We start from the raw sequence: 16,235 nt of genomic DNA on the forward strand, positions 1-16,235 counted from the left end.
TTTATAAGTACTCATACATACATATTTAGTTTCTTATAACAATTCGATTCATACAAAAGTAAGTCAGATCATTGGTATGAATGAGTAAACGAGTGACCGATGAGTGGAGTTTATTATTAGAAAGCAGAACAGTTCTTGGCATTTATGTTTAAAGAGTATTTCCCTGAAATGTTAGCAGCAACTATGATTGGTCCACTCTGAGCAAGCAAATCGCGATGATTCTAAGAGATGACGATGTTGAAATATGGTCCGCTTATTTTTTAACTGCCAACAACAATCGCAAACATAAAAATTAAATAGTGGTTTCCCATAGAAGTAATGTGAGTTTTCTCGAAACTCTTTGGAATTAAAAACGACCATTTTGTTGTTGTTCACGTCGTCATTGAATCAGAAACGGATATTAAATATTCTGAGTATAGTTACAGTAGAAACTCGATTCTTGTACGTAATGAAAATCGGGCTCGGTGCAAGTTTCACGGTTGTCGCAATTTCTGACCGCGACCGATAAGTTTAATTTGCAATTAAAGAAATTTTCGATTACGATTTACTGAGCCTCTGCAGTGTCATACCATCATTTAAGCAAGCATTATTTGGCTCTGCGCGATCCAAATATATATTTGAATGCTGACGATATTGCCTCATCCGATGTAATTTTATTCGTATTTAGCATCACGTTGTTAGTTACGTCACCGACTGTTTCGCGGTCTTCATTACAGTGTTCTTCATTTGAAACTGTGGGTTCCGAATGAGGTTCAACAATACATAGCTCGATTTCAGATTGGGAGGTTCTTCTTCTCGAAGCAAAGCTGCAGTGAATGGGATGTTGGATGCATCATAAGCTACCTGTAATCGTAACTCTGAAAAAGGAATGATATCTTTACAATCCCAGTCAGATGCTTTTGCAAACAATTTTTGAAACGATGACTGAATTGAAGTTGCATACATTAGCTAAAAAGCATATTGCATTATTCAGGTCAGCATTTCGCAGTGACTCGTGGATAGTTGTGACGTGCAACAATGTGACTTAAGGGAACCCGGTGGTCTAGAAATTTCAGAAAATCGATTTTTAGTTTTTTCGATATTTCGCAATTATAGAATCTTCAGAATATACTGTGAAATTTTCATGCGGAAATCCCCAATATTATAGCTTCTTCAACCCATTAACTAGGTAGAGAGCGGTCGGCACGCTCCTGTATCTCAAACTTTAAACCCATTTATCTCGAAACGACCTTTTTCGGTCTTGTGTAGTAAAAAAAACCATTCAATCGAATCGTCTGAAATTTGAATATGTTGCTCACAACATCAATGGCTATCGCCTGTACTAGAATCATATTATTATTTCAATTATTTCGTTTTTTTTTATTAAAAAACTGAAAAAAGAACCGATTTTTAGAGTGTCAAATTCAAAACCGCGCCATTTTTTTTTAATTAATTTTTATTATTCTAGTAGCTACAGTCATACTGATTAATAATTTTTTTTTTGTTTCAGATAAATAACGGGTGATTTTTTAGCTATTATCTTTTTAAACAGTTGGTTTAAACAGCTGACGCACGCTTCGTGTTTTGTTTCACTGTCAAACATCTTCAGTTTGGTCTATAATTTAACCATGAATCGTCTTACCAACGAACAACGCTTGCAAATCATTGAATTTTATTATAAAAATGCGTGTTCTGTTAAGAAAGTTTCTCGCGCGCTTCTTCCATTTTATGGTCAGTTTAATCGACCCTCTGAAGCGGCTATTCCAGCTATTGTGACTAAATTTAGAACCAAATTTACATTATTGGTCATCAAACCACCAACACGCTTACGTAGAGTGCGATCTGAAGAAAACATAGCAGCTGTATCGGCCAGTGTTAATGATGACCATCAATTATCGATTCGTCGCCGTTCGCAGCAATTGGGACTCTGTTACTCAACAACGTGGAAAATTTTGCGAAAGGATTTATATGTGAAGCCTTTCAAAATACAGCTGGTGCAAAAATTGAAGCCGAACGACCTACCGCAACGCAGAATTTTTGGTGAATGGGCTCTTGGAAAGTTGGCCGAAGATGCACTTTTTTATCGAAAAATTGTGTTCAACGACGAAGCTCATTTTTGGATCAATGGGTACGTAAATAAGCAGAAGTGTCGATTTAGGAGTGAAGATCAGCCAGAAGAATTACAAGAGCTACCAATGTATCCAGAAAAGGTCACAGTTTATGGGCTGGAGGTATCATTGGACCGTACTTCTTCAAAGATGCTGCGAATCGTAACGTAACTGTGAGTGGTGAGCGCTACCGTGAAATGATATCAAACTTTTTTTTGCACAAAATGCAAGAGCTTGACTTGCATGAAATGTGGTTTCAGCAAGACGGTGCCAAAGCCACACAGCACGCGTAACAATGGACTTGTTGAGAGGCGAGTTCGGTGAACATTTTATTTCACGTTCGGGACCTGTCAATTGGCCACCCAGATCGTGCGATATAACGCCTTTAGATTATTTTTTGTGTGGCTATGTTAAAGCTCATGTCTATTCAGACAAGCCTGCTTCAATTAACGCATTGGAAGACGACATTAAAGCATTTATATGTGAGATACCGGCCGAAACATTGGAAAGAGTATGCCAAAATTGGACTAAGCGGATGGACCATTTTAAGGGCAGTCGCGGTCAACATTTGCTTGAAATAATCTTCAAACATTAAATCATATGGACTGTACTATCGATTTAAATAAAAATTTCATGCACTTTTCTGAATTTTACGTGTGTTTTTTTGAAAAACTTTCCTATAGCTCTTAAAAAATCACCCTTACGAAGACCCAAAATGGGCAACACCGTCCAGGTCCGATTTTTCGGGAGAGTCAAAATCAGCGCCATTTTTAAAACTATTAAAATTAAATCATTTTTGTATATAAAAGAAGTTAAATAAAAAACCTAAAAAAGTTGTTGTAAAAAATTTGTAAAAGAAATTCATGAAAATACCTTAAATTTTCCAGCTCTAGAAGGGCTTTTTGTAACGTTTCCACGGCAGTCGGTTCTACGTTACCGGAGCGATCCGGATTTATGTCCGGCCAAGAACTGTCACTTCAGCAGTATTCCCCGTATTTGTATGGGGAATGTTTATGCTACTACAACAACAACAGGGATTTTTTTGTTTTGAACTAGAACTTAGTAAGCCTTATAACGTTTTGATCCAAGGCCGTACAGTTTGCAGGAAATCAAATTACACGTATTTGGCCGTCATAGCTCTTTAACTCGGCCTCTTTAGGGAGCTCCATTATCAATAAGAAGAAGTGCTTTTTTCGGAAGATGTTGCGCACAAATTCACTCTTTTCCCAGTTTTTTTAAGCAATTTTTGATTAAAACAGTATTCTTTGATTTGCCAAAAAATTATTATACTCGTATATCTCTGGAGCAAATGTTCTGCGAAACCATTTTTCAACTAAAGCTGAGCATCATCCCAGCACTTTTATTTTCTTTGTCGACAACAGGCATATCAGTAGAAAATGTTAATGAACGCGGATTCGTTGATTCGGTAAAAGTAATGATTATTTGGGAATCATTACTTTTACCTTATGATTTCCAGCAGCATTTGTACAAGCAAGAACTTTATTCCCTCCTCGCTGATCTTATGCTGCGGAGCCGAGGTTTCTTTTGAGCGCACAAGAGTTTTATCGGGTAAGAGCTTCCAAACTTTGTCAACTGAAGTCCATAATTGTTGTGTTAATTTTTTACAAAAAATGGGTCGATCGAGTTTCTGTTGTAATTTTTTTTTATGATATGCACGAGTAAGTCTTCCCAAAACAAAATAGGTTCTGGTGAAAAAATATAATTGAGTACTTTGCCAAAAAATCCCTCTTGGAAGTAGTATTCCTAATTGATCACCCCTTATAAGGGAAATGCTAATGTGTCTGCTTATCAGCAAAATTTGTAAAGACGTATACAACACTTGAGAATCATAAAGAAATATCTAAGTGTGTATGTATGCACAAGCAATTGAGTAGACAAAAAATGTTTTCGAGCAAATCAGGTCAAATGCCTTAAGTGACAAAGACTCATATGTACATATGTATGTATGTGAAGCCATCAAATTGTGCTCACTGGCGTATCAATACGTTCTTAAAGGGGGGACCTCACTCACGTGCTTTTGAATACAAAGAAAATATTATATCTAAAATAAAGTTGAAATAAATTGAATGTTAGTGGGTTGAACCTCCGGTCAAGTGGTATTATGAGCAGCCCAAAAATCGGTTCTACGTTACTGGAACGACCCGGATTTACTATATTATGTCACTCCGGCAGCACTCTGCGTACATGTATGGGGAATGTTTTTGCTGCTACAATAAAGCTGCCTAATGCACCAAAGAGAGAGTGAGTGTAGCCAAAAAGAGGATGAACACCAAGGTTGCATTTTTGTTTTAATCGCATACTGACATTCGAAATTGAAAAAAATAAAAAAATAAACGACATACGCTTTTTTTTCTGCGAAAATACTGCTATGAAAACTATTTCGGTTATAGAACCAAAATTTACGACTTTTTTTTGGCGCTTTAGTTAAATAATGTGAATCTGGCCGAATTTTTAACAGAGTCAGCAGACTGGTCATTCAAACAATCTAGCAAATAGGTATCTGTAAGCTGCGATTGTTTTTCGTAATAATTTTTTTTTTTTTAATTATTATATTCAGAGCCGTAGAGAGCATATCCGGTCCCTGGGGGAAAATTGCAAATACGGGCCCTTTCCAATTATGTCTAATTCATATAATTCGAATTACTCTCGAGTCCGGGCCCTTCTGAGAACTCCGAGCCCGGGGTAAAAAGTCCCCGTGGCCCCCCCTCTCGTCGGGCCTGATTATATTTATTAAGCACAAGTCTTCTCTTATCGATAGTCCTAGGGCAAATGATGCTACGAGCCAGAAGTCTGTTTTTATCATATAGCGAACTTCAAACAAATTTTACTTTCCAGTGCACTAAAAACATAATATTATATTGTATGGGGCGAATTTAGCCTCAAGGGCCATCTGCCGGCACCCCTCCTTATGCATGCGCCCTTTGTACGAGCAAATGTATGTAAATAAATTCGTCTCCATATCTTCAAAAAAGAAAACAAAAAAAAACAATCAATATTTTACTGACGCGCCGCAAAAAGTTGACGCTGTAAAAAATGTGTAATTTATTCCAAATAAACCAAAATAAATCGCTGACCCACTAAATTCAAATTTAAATTACAAAAGTTAATCACAAAAGTTCAAGCGTACAAGTGTGATTAGGAGCATGACTAAAGTAAAGCGACAAGGCGGCCAGTCTGTGAAGTAGACACTCTTTAGACGGCTCATCATTAACACGAAAGCTTTTGCCTTCAAGCTTTTGTATTGTCTTTACTTTTTTATTTACACTTTCTTTTTACTATTTTCCACAATTTATTTCAATTTTGCTTTCTTATTCTCAGAAGCTTTGCTTTTGCTTTGCTAGTGCAATGAACTCTTTGCTTGTTTATGTTGTTAGTGTTTTGTACTTATCTTGGCTGTCTTTCACTGTGTGTTTTTTATCTTTCACTCAGCTGATTGAATTTAGCTGCTCTATTGAGAAGGCATTATAAACAAATTTCTTTGTTTTACAAACTTGTTTTTACCGCTAAACTCAGCAGCAGTCACTAAACAAAGGCGGCATGGCATACTTCGGTTAACCCCAACCCCGCTTCACACCCAAAAGGCAACAACCTAAACTCTCACACTCAAGTTGATTCCTCCTTTTTCGCTTCTACATCTTTTTACTTAAAATATTTTTATTTTAGTTTTTTCTATTTGGTTTTGCTATTTTCATTTGTGTATGCCCGTCTAGAGCTTGCTTTTTGCGCTGCTTGCACTCGCAGTCGCATTCGCATGATTATTACTTATTTACTTTTTTCTTATTTTTATTATTGTTATCTTGCATGCCGTGCTGCCTTGATTCTTTGATTGGTGGTTGGTTAGTCGTCTGCACGGTTGCTCGGATGCTTTTTCGGCTCTTGCGCATCGGCGACGAAGGCAGCGGCGGTGACGTCGACGTTATCGGCAGGCAGTAAGTGGTAGTTGGTGAGTGGTGGTGGGGTTTTGACCTCGAAAGCAACCTTAAGCAATTGCAAGTTCAATGCCATACATTGACCTTGAGCCGCTTACACCCCGTTGCGACTCGTGCCGGTCTAAATATACATAAGTGTGTGTGTGTGTGTGTGTGTGAGAGGTGTTGTGTTCAAAGCTTTCCTATGCAATGAATGTTTGTCATTTAGTTCGAAATGAGTAATTTAGATTATTTTATCAAATTGAAATGAGCAAACAGATACAATTGTGCATGTGATATCTACGATAATACATACATACATACAAACATATGTATATACGGTGAATATTCATATTCGCAAATAGCAAAAGGCACTTCATCATTTTATGCATTTATTATCTGCTATGGTGTTTTTATATTCTACTGCTTGTTTTTCAGGTGTCTGGCAGCACTTTTTCTTGTTGAAATAACCAAAATGGCACAAATGCTCAACAATTATACAAAATGTTAGGTTTTTATCGAGAGGTACAATATACAATTTTTCCAATAAAATTTTCAATGCACAGCACTTTGCAAAATATTCCTCATTTTCTTTGAATTACACTTGCATTAGCACAGATAAAATTTCAAAATTAAAGCAACTGCGGAATTCAGTAAAGATTTACTGAAAGAGACGCCTTAAGATGAATGACAGAACTTCATCCATTTTTGCCTGCCATTCTACGTGACTGAGAAAGAAAGAATTTAACCAGGGCAGCTTGGTACTAGTGAGGCCTAGGCTCATTTGACCGATTTTTTTAAAACAGATTTTGTGTTTCTCACATATTAAAAAAGGATAATGCTTCTGTTATATTGTGTCAAAATTTCAAACAAATCTGAAGAAAACTGAAGGAGCTATAGAGTTTCGACTGGAAGAATTTAGCCAGGGCAGCTTGGCACTAGGCTCATTTGAAAGACTTTTTATAACCGATTTTTGTGTTGTTCACATATTTAAAAAGCCTAACTTCCGTAACAAATGAAGTTCTAGACGATATTTCCCACATGGGATTAATATTTTCTACCAAAAACAATATTTCTTTTAATGAAAGTTAATGAATATTTTTTATCAATCATAATTTCCATTTAACTTTGTCTGTCTCTGCTTGGCGGTAGGGAAATAAATGCTGTGGCAGGAGGGGATAGAATCACTAGGTTCGTTCATAGAGGTACACCACAGAGCGACGTCCTCTCGCCTCTCCTTTAGCTAGTAGCTGTGGATGAAGCTTTAACTCGCTTAAACAGGGGTGTGGTAAAGGTGGTAGCATATGCCGATGACTTGGTCCTAATGGTCCCCATCAGTAATGACTGAAATTTTGGAAGGTGCACTGGCTACACTCAGTAGTTGGGCTGCCAGTTGCGGTCTCAGAGTCAACTCTTACAAAACGGAGTTGATGTTATTCACCAGGAAATATAAGCCTCCGCCTTTGAAGCTTCCAAGACTAAACAACCAGTGTCTTACACTCGCATCGGAAGTCAGGTATCTTGGTGTAATACTTGACCTCAAGCTCCACTGGAAGCTGCACATAGAAAATCGAGTTAAGAAGGCCCGTATAGCCTTCTACGCCTGTAAATCTATGCTCGGCAAAAAATGGGGTCTCAGGCCACGTGTCGTACTTTGGATGTACAACTTAGTGGTTCTGCCAATTTTATCATATGGTTGCCAAGTTTGGTGGGTAGCTATTCAGAAGGACTACAACACCACTAAACTAGAGAGAGTGGCAGACAACTGCATGTGTGGGCATCACTGATTCTTGTAGAACATCTCCCACTGCTGCGCTCAACGTTATTCTGCACTTACTTCCTGTGGATCTGCAAGTTAAATCCATTGCTGCTCAGAGCACTATTAGGTTAAAGGAGCTTGGCCTCTGGAGACAATTTCCTATAGGGCATAGTAGCGTCTTGAAGCAGATCTTCCCTTCCTTCTCTGTTCTTCGCACTGATCTCTCCATCCGCAAACTGGAATTTGAGGGTTGTGCTAGGGCTATCTTTCCTAGCAGGCAAGACTGGAACGAGGGTAGAGTCGGCACGGATATAGGTACCTCTGTTTTCACTGGCAGATCCAAGATGGGATCTGGAGTGGGAGCGGGAGTTTTCTCTAAATCAGCCAGCATTTCGGTCTCCTTTAAACTGCCAGAAACGAGCAGCGTTTTTCAAGCAGAGGTCTTCGCGTTCCGGCACGCATGCAAATTGCTTCGGGATCGCTGTCGGGAGGAAGACATTAATATTTTTTCCGACAGCCAAGCTGCGACCAAGGCGCTGTCGACGCCGTATTGCAGCTCTCTTCTGGGGAACTCCTGTAAGGAGGAACTCAAACATCTCAATCGAGCAGGAAACATCTCCCTTATCTGGGTTCCTGGGCACAGGAATATAGAGGGAAATGAAATTGCCGACGAGCTTGCCAAGAAGAGGTCGACAGAACCGGTTTCAACTGTCCCCCTCTCAGACATCGGTGCCCTATTTATTTTCAGAATACTCGTACTAAAAACTGTTGCGTTGTTTGAATAATTTTGCTCCCCTCCGTACATGCCACCTGCAAAAACAAGCCGAGCACTTGACAATTTAGCTAAAACCAGTTGAAAGTCATTGAATGGCGTTGAAAGGCATAAAATCAAATAATCACACCTTTGTTGTTGGTATGATGGTCTTTTTTACGAAAGAAATGTTTTTGTGCTGCCATTTGCCTTTGTGTTTTATTAAATCGAGTTATCTACAATCGCCTTTTCACCTGAGTTCGTTCAAACAAAAATAATCAAAAGCAATATCAAACACTAATTAAAACCTACAAAACAAAAATGCAAAACAAAAAAAGCAAATAACAACAAAGGCACATGCATAAACACTTATAAAGTATATTAATGTGCCGCAATTGCAAGGTGCCTTTGTTCGCGTATCTCAAAATGTTTATTTATGCTTTCGAATCCACTTCGTCCCCTTCAAAGTAATCCACCTCCAACAAAATGCACTTATGCCAACTTTTTTTCGTTTCTAAACACAGTTGTTAAGTAGACTGGAAAAACCCCGATTTATGTCAAATTCAACTCGTGGAGTTTAAAAACCTAAGCAAATAAAGTAGATTTGCCCAGCTTGTTGGAAGACTCAGCTGTTGTTAGCCTATCAAAGTAAATTTTAACCAGAAAACTACTTAGAATCCCACACAATGCCGAACAGGCGTAGGGAAAATATTTCATCGAATTACAGTTACCACACAAAATATTATGATCAGGGAGTCGATTCGCCGTCTGTGTAAGAGTGAAGTGAAAAAAAGTTTCGTTCTCTCTCTCCCTCTTTTCACAAAAGATTATTTTGCGAATCTTGTTCGTGTCATGATAAAAGTGTTCCATTTCCACTGTAGCCATTAAACTGTTGCAAGTGCGATATTCAAATGCCAAATGACATTTGTTTTGCAGCTAAAGTAAATTTAGAAAGAGTAAGAAATAATTATTTTGCTTGATTTGGAGCAGAGTTTGTTCTGGGCAAAGGTAAGAAAACGATTTTTTGTCAATTTAAAACTATTTGAAAAATAATTCAATATTTATAGGAATTTGTTGATAGAGCTGAGACGCTCACTTCGCGATGGACAAAATCCATCAACGATGAGTTTTATTTAGAGAACTTTGAGGAACCTGAGGTAATGCTAGTTCATCTACAAATATTTCAAGTCGGGAATATATAATAATAACAATCAATTGAAAATGTTTGCATGTTCATTTATTATTTTCCATTCGTTCTTAAGCTAAAGCTGGGCTCAGAGATATCGCCTGCCTCCATGAATCGATAGATCTTCTAGGTCGCAGTGCTAAATCCCCTCATAATAATAATAGCAAACATAAGCGCAGAGTCTGGTAAACGCATAAACCACAAGCCATCGATGAAAATTGCTGCAAAATGAAAGCTTCTGCGTATGTGGTACGGGAGTCAATAAAACAACTAGAAAAAAAACTCGCCATTAGCGGATATTTGAGTTCATATCGGGCAGAGCTTTTGTGAGAAGGAATTAAGTCGAAATTGCCAAATGTGCCACTGAGGAACAAGGAGGACTTGAAATGAGAAATAAGTCAGGCAAGGGAACAAACTTCACCATTTTACACACAAACATTAATTGACTCCATGCTGCAACGGGTGCAAGCTGTAATAGATGCTCGAGGTAGGGCACCAACCACTAATCATTTTTCATATTTCTAATTTCAATTTTTTTTATATTATCCTTATTGCGATCTGTTTAATAAAACTTAACAATATTTATACTTACAACCAAGATGTTCCACGAGACATGCGTGGAAGGCACCCAAGGTTTTAGGATAGCTGAGTACAGTGAGAACTGATTTTCGAGGGAAGCATGGGAATTGCAATTTAGCCCTGCGAAATAATTTGTCAGATTGCTTTGGGCATGATTATGTTATTGGGCTTAACAGGTGAGCAAGTATTTCACTTGAGTGTAAAGGTAGGAAGGTAGGTTTGGGAGCCGCATCGCACATAGGGACAGTGATGCCACTTAGACCACGAAATGGATCCGTCGTGAGCCGCAGCGGCTGGGCTACATTTCCCTATCCAGACTGAACCACTCTGAGCTTTGTTCAAAGCCTAAAAGGTAGTTAATACCTAAAGTATATATATAATCTATATCCATTAAGAAGTAGGATGTTCTTGTTATTGTTATTCTAGCAGCATAAACATTCCCCATACTTACATACGGTGAATGCTGCTGAAGTGACAGTCCTTGGCCGGATATAAATCCGGGTCGTTTCGGTAACGTAGAACCGACTGTCGTGGAAACGCCATGGGATCTTAAATATGAGTTCCTGCTTCTGGCTAGAGCCGGGCATGTGCAAAAAAGGTGTTGAATTGTTTCCAACTCCTCCACATTCCCACAGCTACGACAGAAATCATGCATGTAATGTCCACAGGTACTGGCACTAATCCATCTCTGATTTTCAGAATTGAATAGTGCATCCATAGCAAGAAGCTTACAATTGCGTTAAATTTATTTATGTTTGGCATACAGGTAGCTTCTCTTACAAGTTGAGCAGCCTTACAGTTCCCTGGTATATCTCTGTGGACTCGAACCCAACATAAGACAGTACGATACCATTTAGCCATCGCATTAGGAGATTGGCGACTATGTAAGAGACTCCCTGATGTTATTTGGAATGCATCCAGAGCTCATAGGATAAGGTAAAAAGTGTAAAGGTAACTTGAACAGATTTTGTCTTACAAGTATCTATGATCATGATTTTATTTTCCAGTCCTTGAAGCATTGAATTATTTCTATAAGTTTTAACGGTTTTATTTGTTAATAAAAAAAAATAAAAAATATCGGTTCAATACATAGTATATTAATGTTTATTTCCAATCACTTAACTTCTGTGTATACTAAATTTTGAAAACAACTGTATATAACGGTAAATAGGTATACAGACATTGTTTGTTGACGGGACGAGCCAATCTCTCACATTTATACGCCTAGTTTTATAAAATGGTATAAAGTGATGGGAAACCTGCTTAACAAGTTTTGAGGTTAAGAGGTTTTTTGCCGAGAGCATTTAAGATTCTATCCAGAGGAACAAAAACTAGGTGGATATGTGCTATGGAGAAAACACTAATTCTAAAGCTTTTAATGGCGATCACTTCATATATGCGCCATATTTAACTAAAACTTTAATACATTACAAAATTGTATATGTTACAACTTTTATTAAAATTTAAAATTTATTAAAATTTTTGAAATTTTGTAAGACAAGGATTATGACTTATATATGTACATATGCAGTGTACTCTGTCCTAACAGGTGTGCTTTCTCCTCTTCAGTACATACCACAAATTCTTAAGGGGTTAAATGCAGTTAAAATTAAAAAAAAATCGATGTTTATATTTTATTTTCTTACGTATTTATTTTCCTCTACGTATTTAAGAATACACACAGAAAATAAAATATCTTTGCGGTGAATAAATTCGAAGTTACACGCAAATTTGAAAAGGCGTTTCAGAGTGCTTGAAATTAATTACAAGGCCGGAGCGGCAGCGCGTTTTTCTCAAAATGGTGTTTTCAAAGTCGCTGAACAACATTACCCGAAGAGGCATAAAACGGTTAGTTTCAAATTTTAACACGAGCTTCTTAAATATATTTTTTAGTAGTTCATCAAAGATTTTTTCTCACCGATTTTCTTCTTTTTTTTATAAACAATTGAGGGCTGAAATTTTGGTCAAAAATCGATTTTTTGTTTTGGAGAAACTGCCACTTGGCCAAAAAAATTTATTTTGCTTATTTCTTCGATTAATTACTAGGTTTTATATTACCTTGACGAAATCTATTTGGGTTTTTAATTTCAGAAGATGCAGTTCAGAGATATAGTGGCCACCTCAAAACGTCTGTTTTGAGAGCAGCTCCCGGAGATCAGCTGTAGCACCTTTCCAAATAAATATTTTTACTAATACTAAGTTTTAAAATACAGTTAAAAGGTAACATAATGTGTGTACAAATTTTTAGATCAATAAATTTAAAAGTTTTCTGGAAAATTAACTTTTTTCGACCTTCTCGAACTTTATGTTGCCACTTAAGAATATTTGAAATATTTTTGCTTCTGAACGGACTAGCTTTTTTTATACTTTTCTTATAAGCAGACACATTTTTTGGTCCCTAAAGTGTCCGTTTAAGAGAGAGTACCTTGTACTATTTTAGTTAAATTATAAGCTATCGTTTTTCACAAAATAAAAAAGGTGTACGCTTTTCAGTGGCACCCACTGTGTTTATACCTACATATTTTTTAATAGACGCAATGAGACTTTATGAGGTAATCAAAATGCGACATGAACCACAGTAATTTTTTTACGCAGAAGTTCAACAGAGTCCAACACTTACCTTTCTTTGTCGGCTCTTCCGGTTCAGCAACTAATTTTGAAATTTGATTTGATTGATTTGGCAATGCCGCAATCGCATCGCTTATCGGCGTGAGTGTTGTCATATTGTCATCCTCTTTCGGAATGACGACATTGTCATTATTTATGTGTTTGTTTTTATTGTTTTCGCTCAAAACATTTTCGTTTGCAACATCGATGCTGACAATTTCTGCAGTTGATTTCAACAGCAACAACATTGTTGCTGAGTTCGATAGTGGCGAAAACGAATCGTTGGATATGTCCGTTGTCTTATCTTTTGTTGTAAATTTCGTGGCATCCACCTGCTGTTGTTGTTGTTGTTGCTCAAACAGTAGTTGTTGTTTCGTTGCTTGCTGCTGTGTTTTTTGCTTCTTCCTGCTCTGCTGGCTTGGTGAAGATGTCACTTCTGCTGCCATTGCAGCTGCTTTTGTTACTTTGCGCTGCTGACGCTGACCGATTGCGGCGTTTATCGCTTTCCGCTGTGTCCATTGAATGTGAAAATTGGGTAAAGTTCTTTGCCGCTGGAAAAAATTTTGAAAATATTGTTGTTGTTTTTGCTGACAATATTGCAAATAGTTGCTATTCACATCACAGGAATAAAACGCTGTTGCATTATTGAATAAAGGCCAATAGCCTTCCACATTGTTGTTAGTGTCCATATTTTGGCCAACTGTGGTTGGCGAAATGGCGCGTGGCGAGGCATAGGGTGATTTCGGCTCCAATGTGCCGGCAACTGTCTTAATAGCAGCTGACGTGGAGGCCATTGGCGCGCTGTTACGCGGCACAAAAATCGGACTGCCGATATTCATTGCGCGGCGATGTTTCGTTACAACTTTTTTTCGATTTGTATATCGTTTCGTTTGTAAAAACGTTTCTGCTTTGTTTTGCTCTTTGCTGAGTTTTGTTTGTATTTACAGAGAAAAATTAATCGTTCTCTTCCTCTTGAACGTAATTAACGAGGCTGTTGGCGTCGCACACAACAATTGTTAGTGTATCGTTGTTTTTGCTACTGCTGCTATTCTCTTTGCTGCAGCTGATTCTGCTGGGCGCTATGCCCTTCTTTCTAGTTCGCTATGTGTAATCGATAAAATTTCGCAGATCACAGTTCGCGATCAGCAGATGCGCACGTCCGCGCTGCAGGAAGTGTTTGATCAAACGCAATGAATTGCGAATTGCTGGCAATTGTTGCTGATAGGCGAAAGCGCTTGTACGACGTTTATTTAGACAAACTGCGTACAAGTGGTGTCGTTTGTTGTTGCTTGTCTTAACTACTTTATCAAGTTTGCAAGCGTGTTTTGTTGTTGTTGCTGACAATGTTTTTGCTTTTTTTGCACGTTCTGCACTTTGCAATTGTGGCTGACTGAGTGTTGCTGCGGTGTCAGGCGGTGGTTCTTGTTTTAGGTGTTGTTGTTGTTTGGGTCGCTTTATTAATTTTGATTTGTATTTTTGTGGTCGTTGTTGTTTTGGCAGAAGTTCCAATTTGTACATAGTCTGCGTTTATTTGTTGAATGGGTGGTGTTTTTCGAATTTTTTTTTCTTGATTTATTTGCAATGGCTTTACTCAAAAAATGTCCTCCCACACTTGAATAAACTGAAAATACAAAACATAGAAAAAATAAAGTTTTTAAATATATATATATATATGTATATATAATTATGTGTAATGACCCTTTTCTCAACCAGCGCTTAAAGTGAACGATAGAGACCTGGTGCTTCACACGAAGAACCTTTACATTTTGAGGCAAAAACAGACAATAGCGATAGTGACTTTGATTGTGACCTGGGAACACCAAAACCATTTAACCAAGATGATTTAAACGACCTCATTAGAGATCTGGGACTGTCAAAGACTGGTTCAGAAATTTTGGCGTCTAGATTAAAAGAAAGAAACTTAGTCACAAAAGAAACTAAAATTTCTTACTATCGCAGAAGAGAAAAAACTTTCCTTGAATATTTTGCTGAAGAAGATGACTTTGTATTTTGTGAAAACGTACCTGGTTTAATGGCTGCAATGGGATTACAAAATTACGTTTCTAGTGAGTGGCGTTTATTTATAGATTCATCAAAACGGAGTTTAAAATGTGTTTTCTTACACAATGGGAACAAATTGGGCTCATTGCCTATTGCACATTCTACTAAAGTAAAAGAAGAATATACAAATATTGCTCTGGTTTTAGACAAAATTAAATATGCGGAACACAATTGGGTCATTTGTGTCGATTTAAAAATGGTAAACTTTCTTTTAGGCCAACAAGGTGGTTACACAAAGTTTCCCTGTTTTCTTTGCTTATGGGATAGTAGAGCTAAAAATCAACATTGGATTAAAAAAGATTGGCCTGCTCGGGAAGCGTTAGTACCAGGACAACAGAACGTGATAAACCCACCTTTAGTACCAAGGGATCGTATAATTTTACCTCCGTTACATATAAAACTGGGGCTTATAAAACAATTTGTTAAAGCTCTTGACAAAAATGGAAATTGTTTTCTTTTTCTGTCTAAAAAGTTTCCAAAATTGAGTGCACAAAAGATAAAAGCGGGTATTTTTGGCGGGCCACAGATAAGGTCAAATTTCATAGACACTATGACAGTGATTGAGAAAATGGCATGGAATGAGTTTGATTGGCTTGTTCAAAATTTCTTAGGAAATAAGTAAAGTTCTGACTATTCTCAGCACGTCGAACAACTAATGAGTCACTTCCAAAGGGTTGGATGTAATATGAGCATTAAGTTACACTTTCTTCACAACCATCTGGACTATTTTCCAGCCAATCTTGGGGATCTCAGGACCTTCGTACGATGGAGGAACGCTATCAAGGTTACTGGAACACACACATGATGGCCGACTATTGTTGGAGCATTAACAACAGTTCCATGCCTTCAACTTCAGCAAGGAAATCATATAAAATTAAATTTTTTTAAACTTAAGAAGGCAATAGAATAAAATAATCTTTAAATCTATAGTGTTTTATTACAAAAAGTCAAATGTGTCATATAGAGTCATATAGAGCTGATACAGGAATTTCAGTTACAGATTTGAAATTGTCATTAAAAATGCTGTTGTGCAGCGTATGTATTAACGCTATGTTTTTATTTTTTCAAATAAAACAATTAATCGCAAAAAAAAATTATTGAAAGTCATAATTTTTTCGGGCTTCTGACTACCCCTAACCAGTGATGGTAAATGCTTTTTTGAAAAATCCCTACACAGCTCAAAAAAATTCCCAACTTTTCCCGACGCCTCAAAAACGTTTCCCTACAAAATTCCCTACATTTTTTTCTCCTGTGTTTACGCTGTAATGATTGTTTT

At 37.4% G+C, this 16,235-nt stretch overlaps 1 protein-coding gene across 3 annotated transcripts in view; it reads right to left on the reverse strand.

Moving 5' to 3' along the window:
- Positions 1 to 16,235, reverse strand: part of LOC128857916 (uncharacterized) — a 55,805-nt gene that overhangs the window by 22,584 nt on the left and 16,986 nt on the right. For all 3 annotated transcript variants that reach the window (XM_054093760.1, XM_054093759.1, XM_054093758.1), the window contains exon 2: positions 12,912 to 14,519. In XM_054093760.1, the coding sequence (XP_053949735.1) occupies positions 12,912 to 13,737 (826 nt within the window). In that variant the 5' untranslated portion in view covers positions 13,738 to 14,519. The remainder of the gene's footprint in view (positions 1 to 12,911; positions 14,520 to 16,235) is intronic.

The sequence above is a fragment of the Anastrepha ludens genome, chromosome 3 (assembly GCF_028408465.1).
Source record: "Anastrepha ludens isolate Willacy chromosome 3, idAnaLude1.1, whole genome shotgun sequence".
Classification (NCBI taxonomy): domain Eukaryota; kingdom Metazoa; phylum Arthropoda; class Insecta; order Diptera; family Tephritidae; genus Anastrepha; species Anastrepha ludens.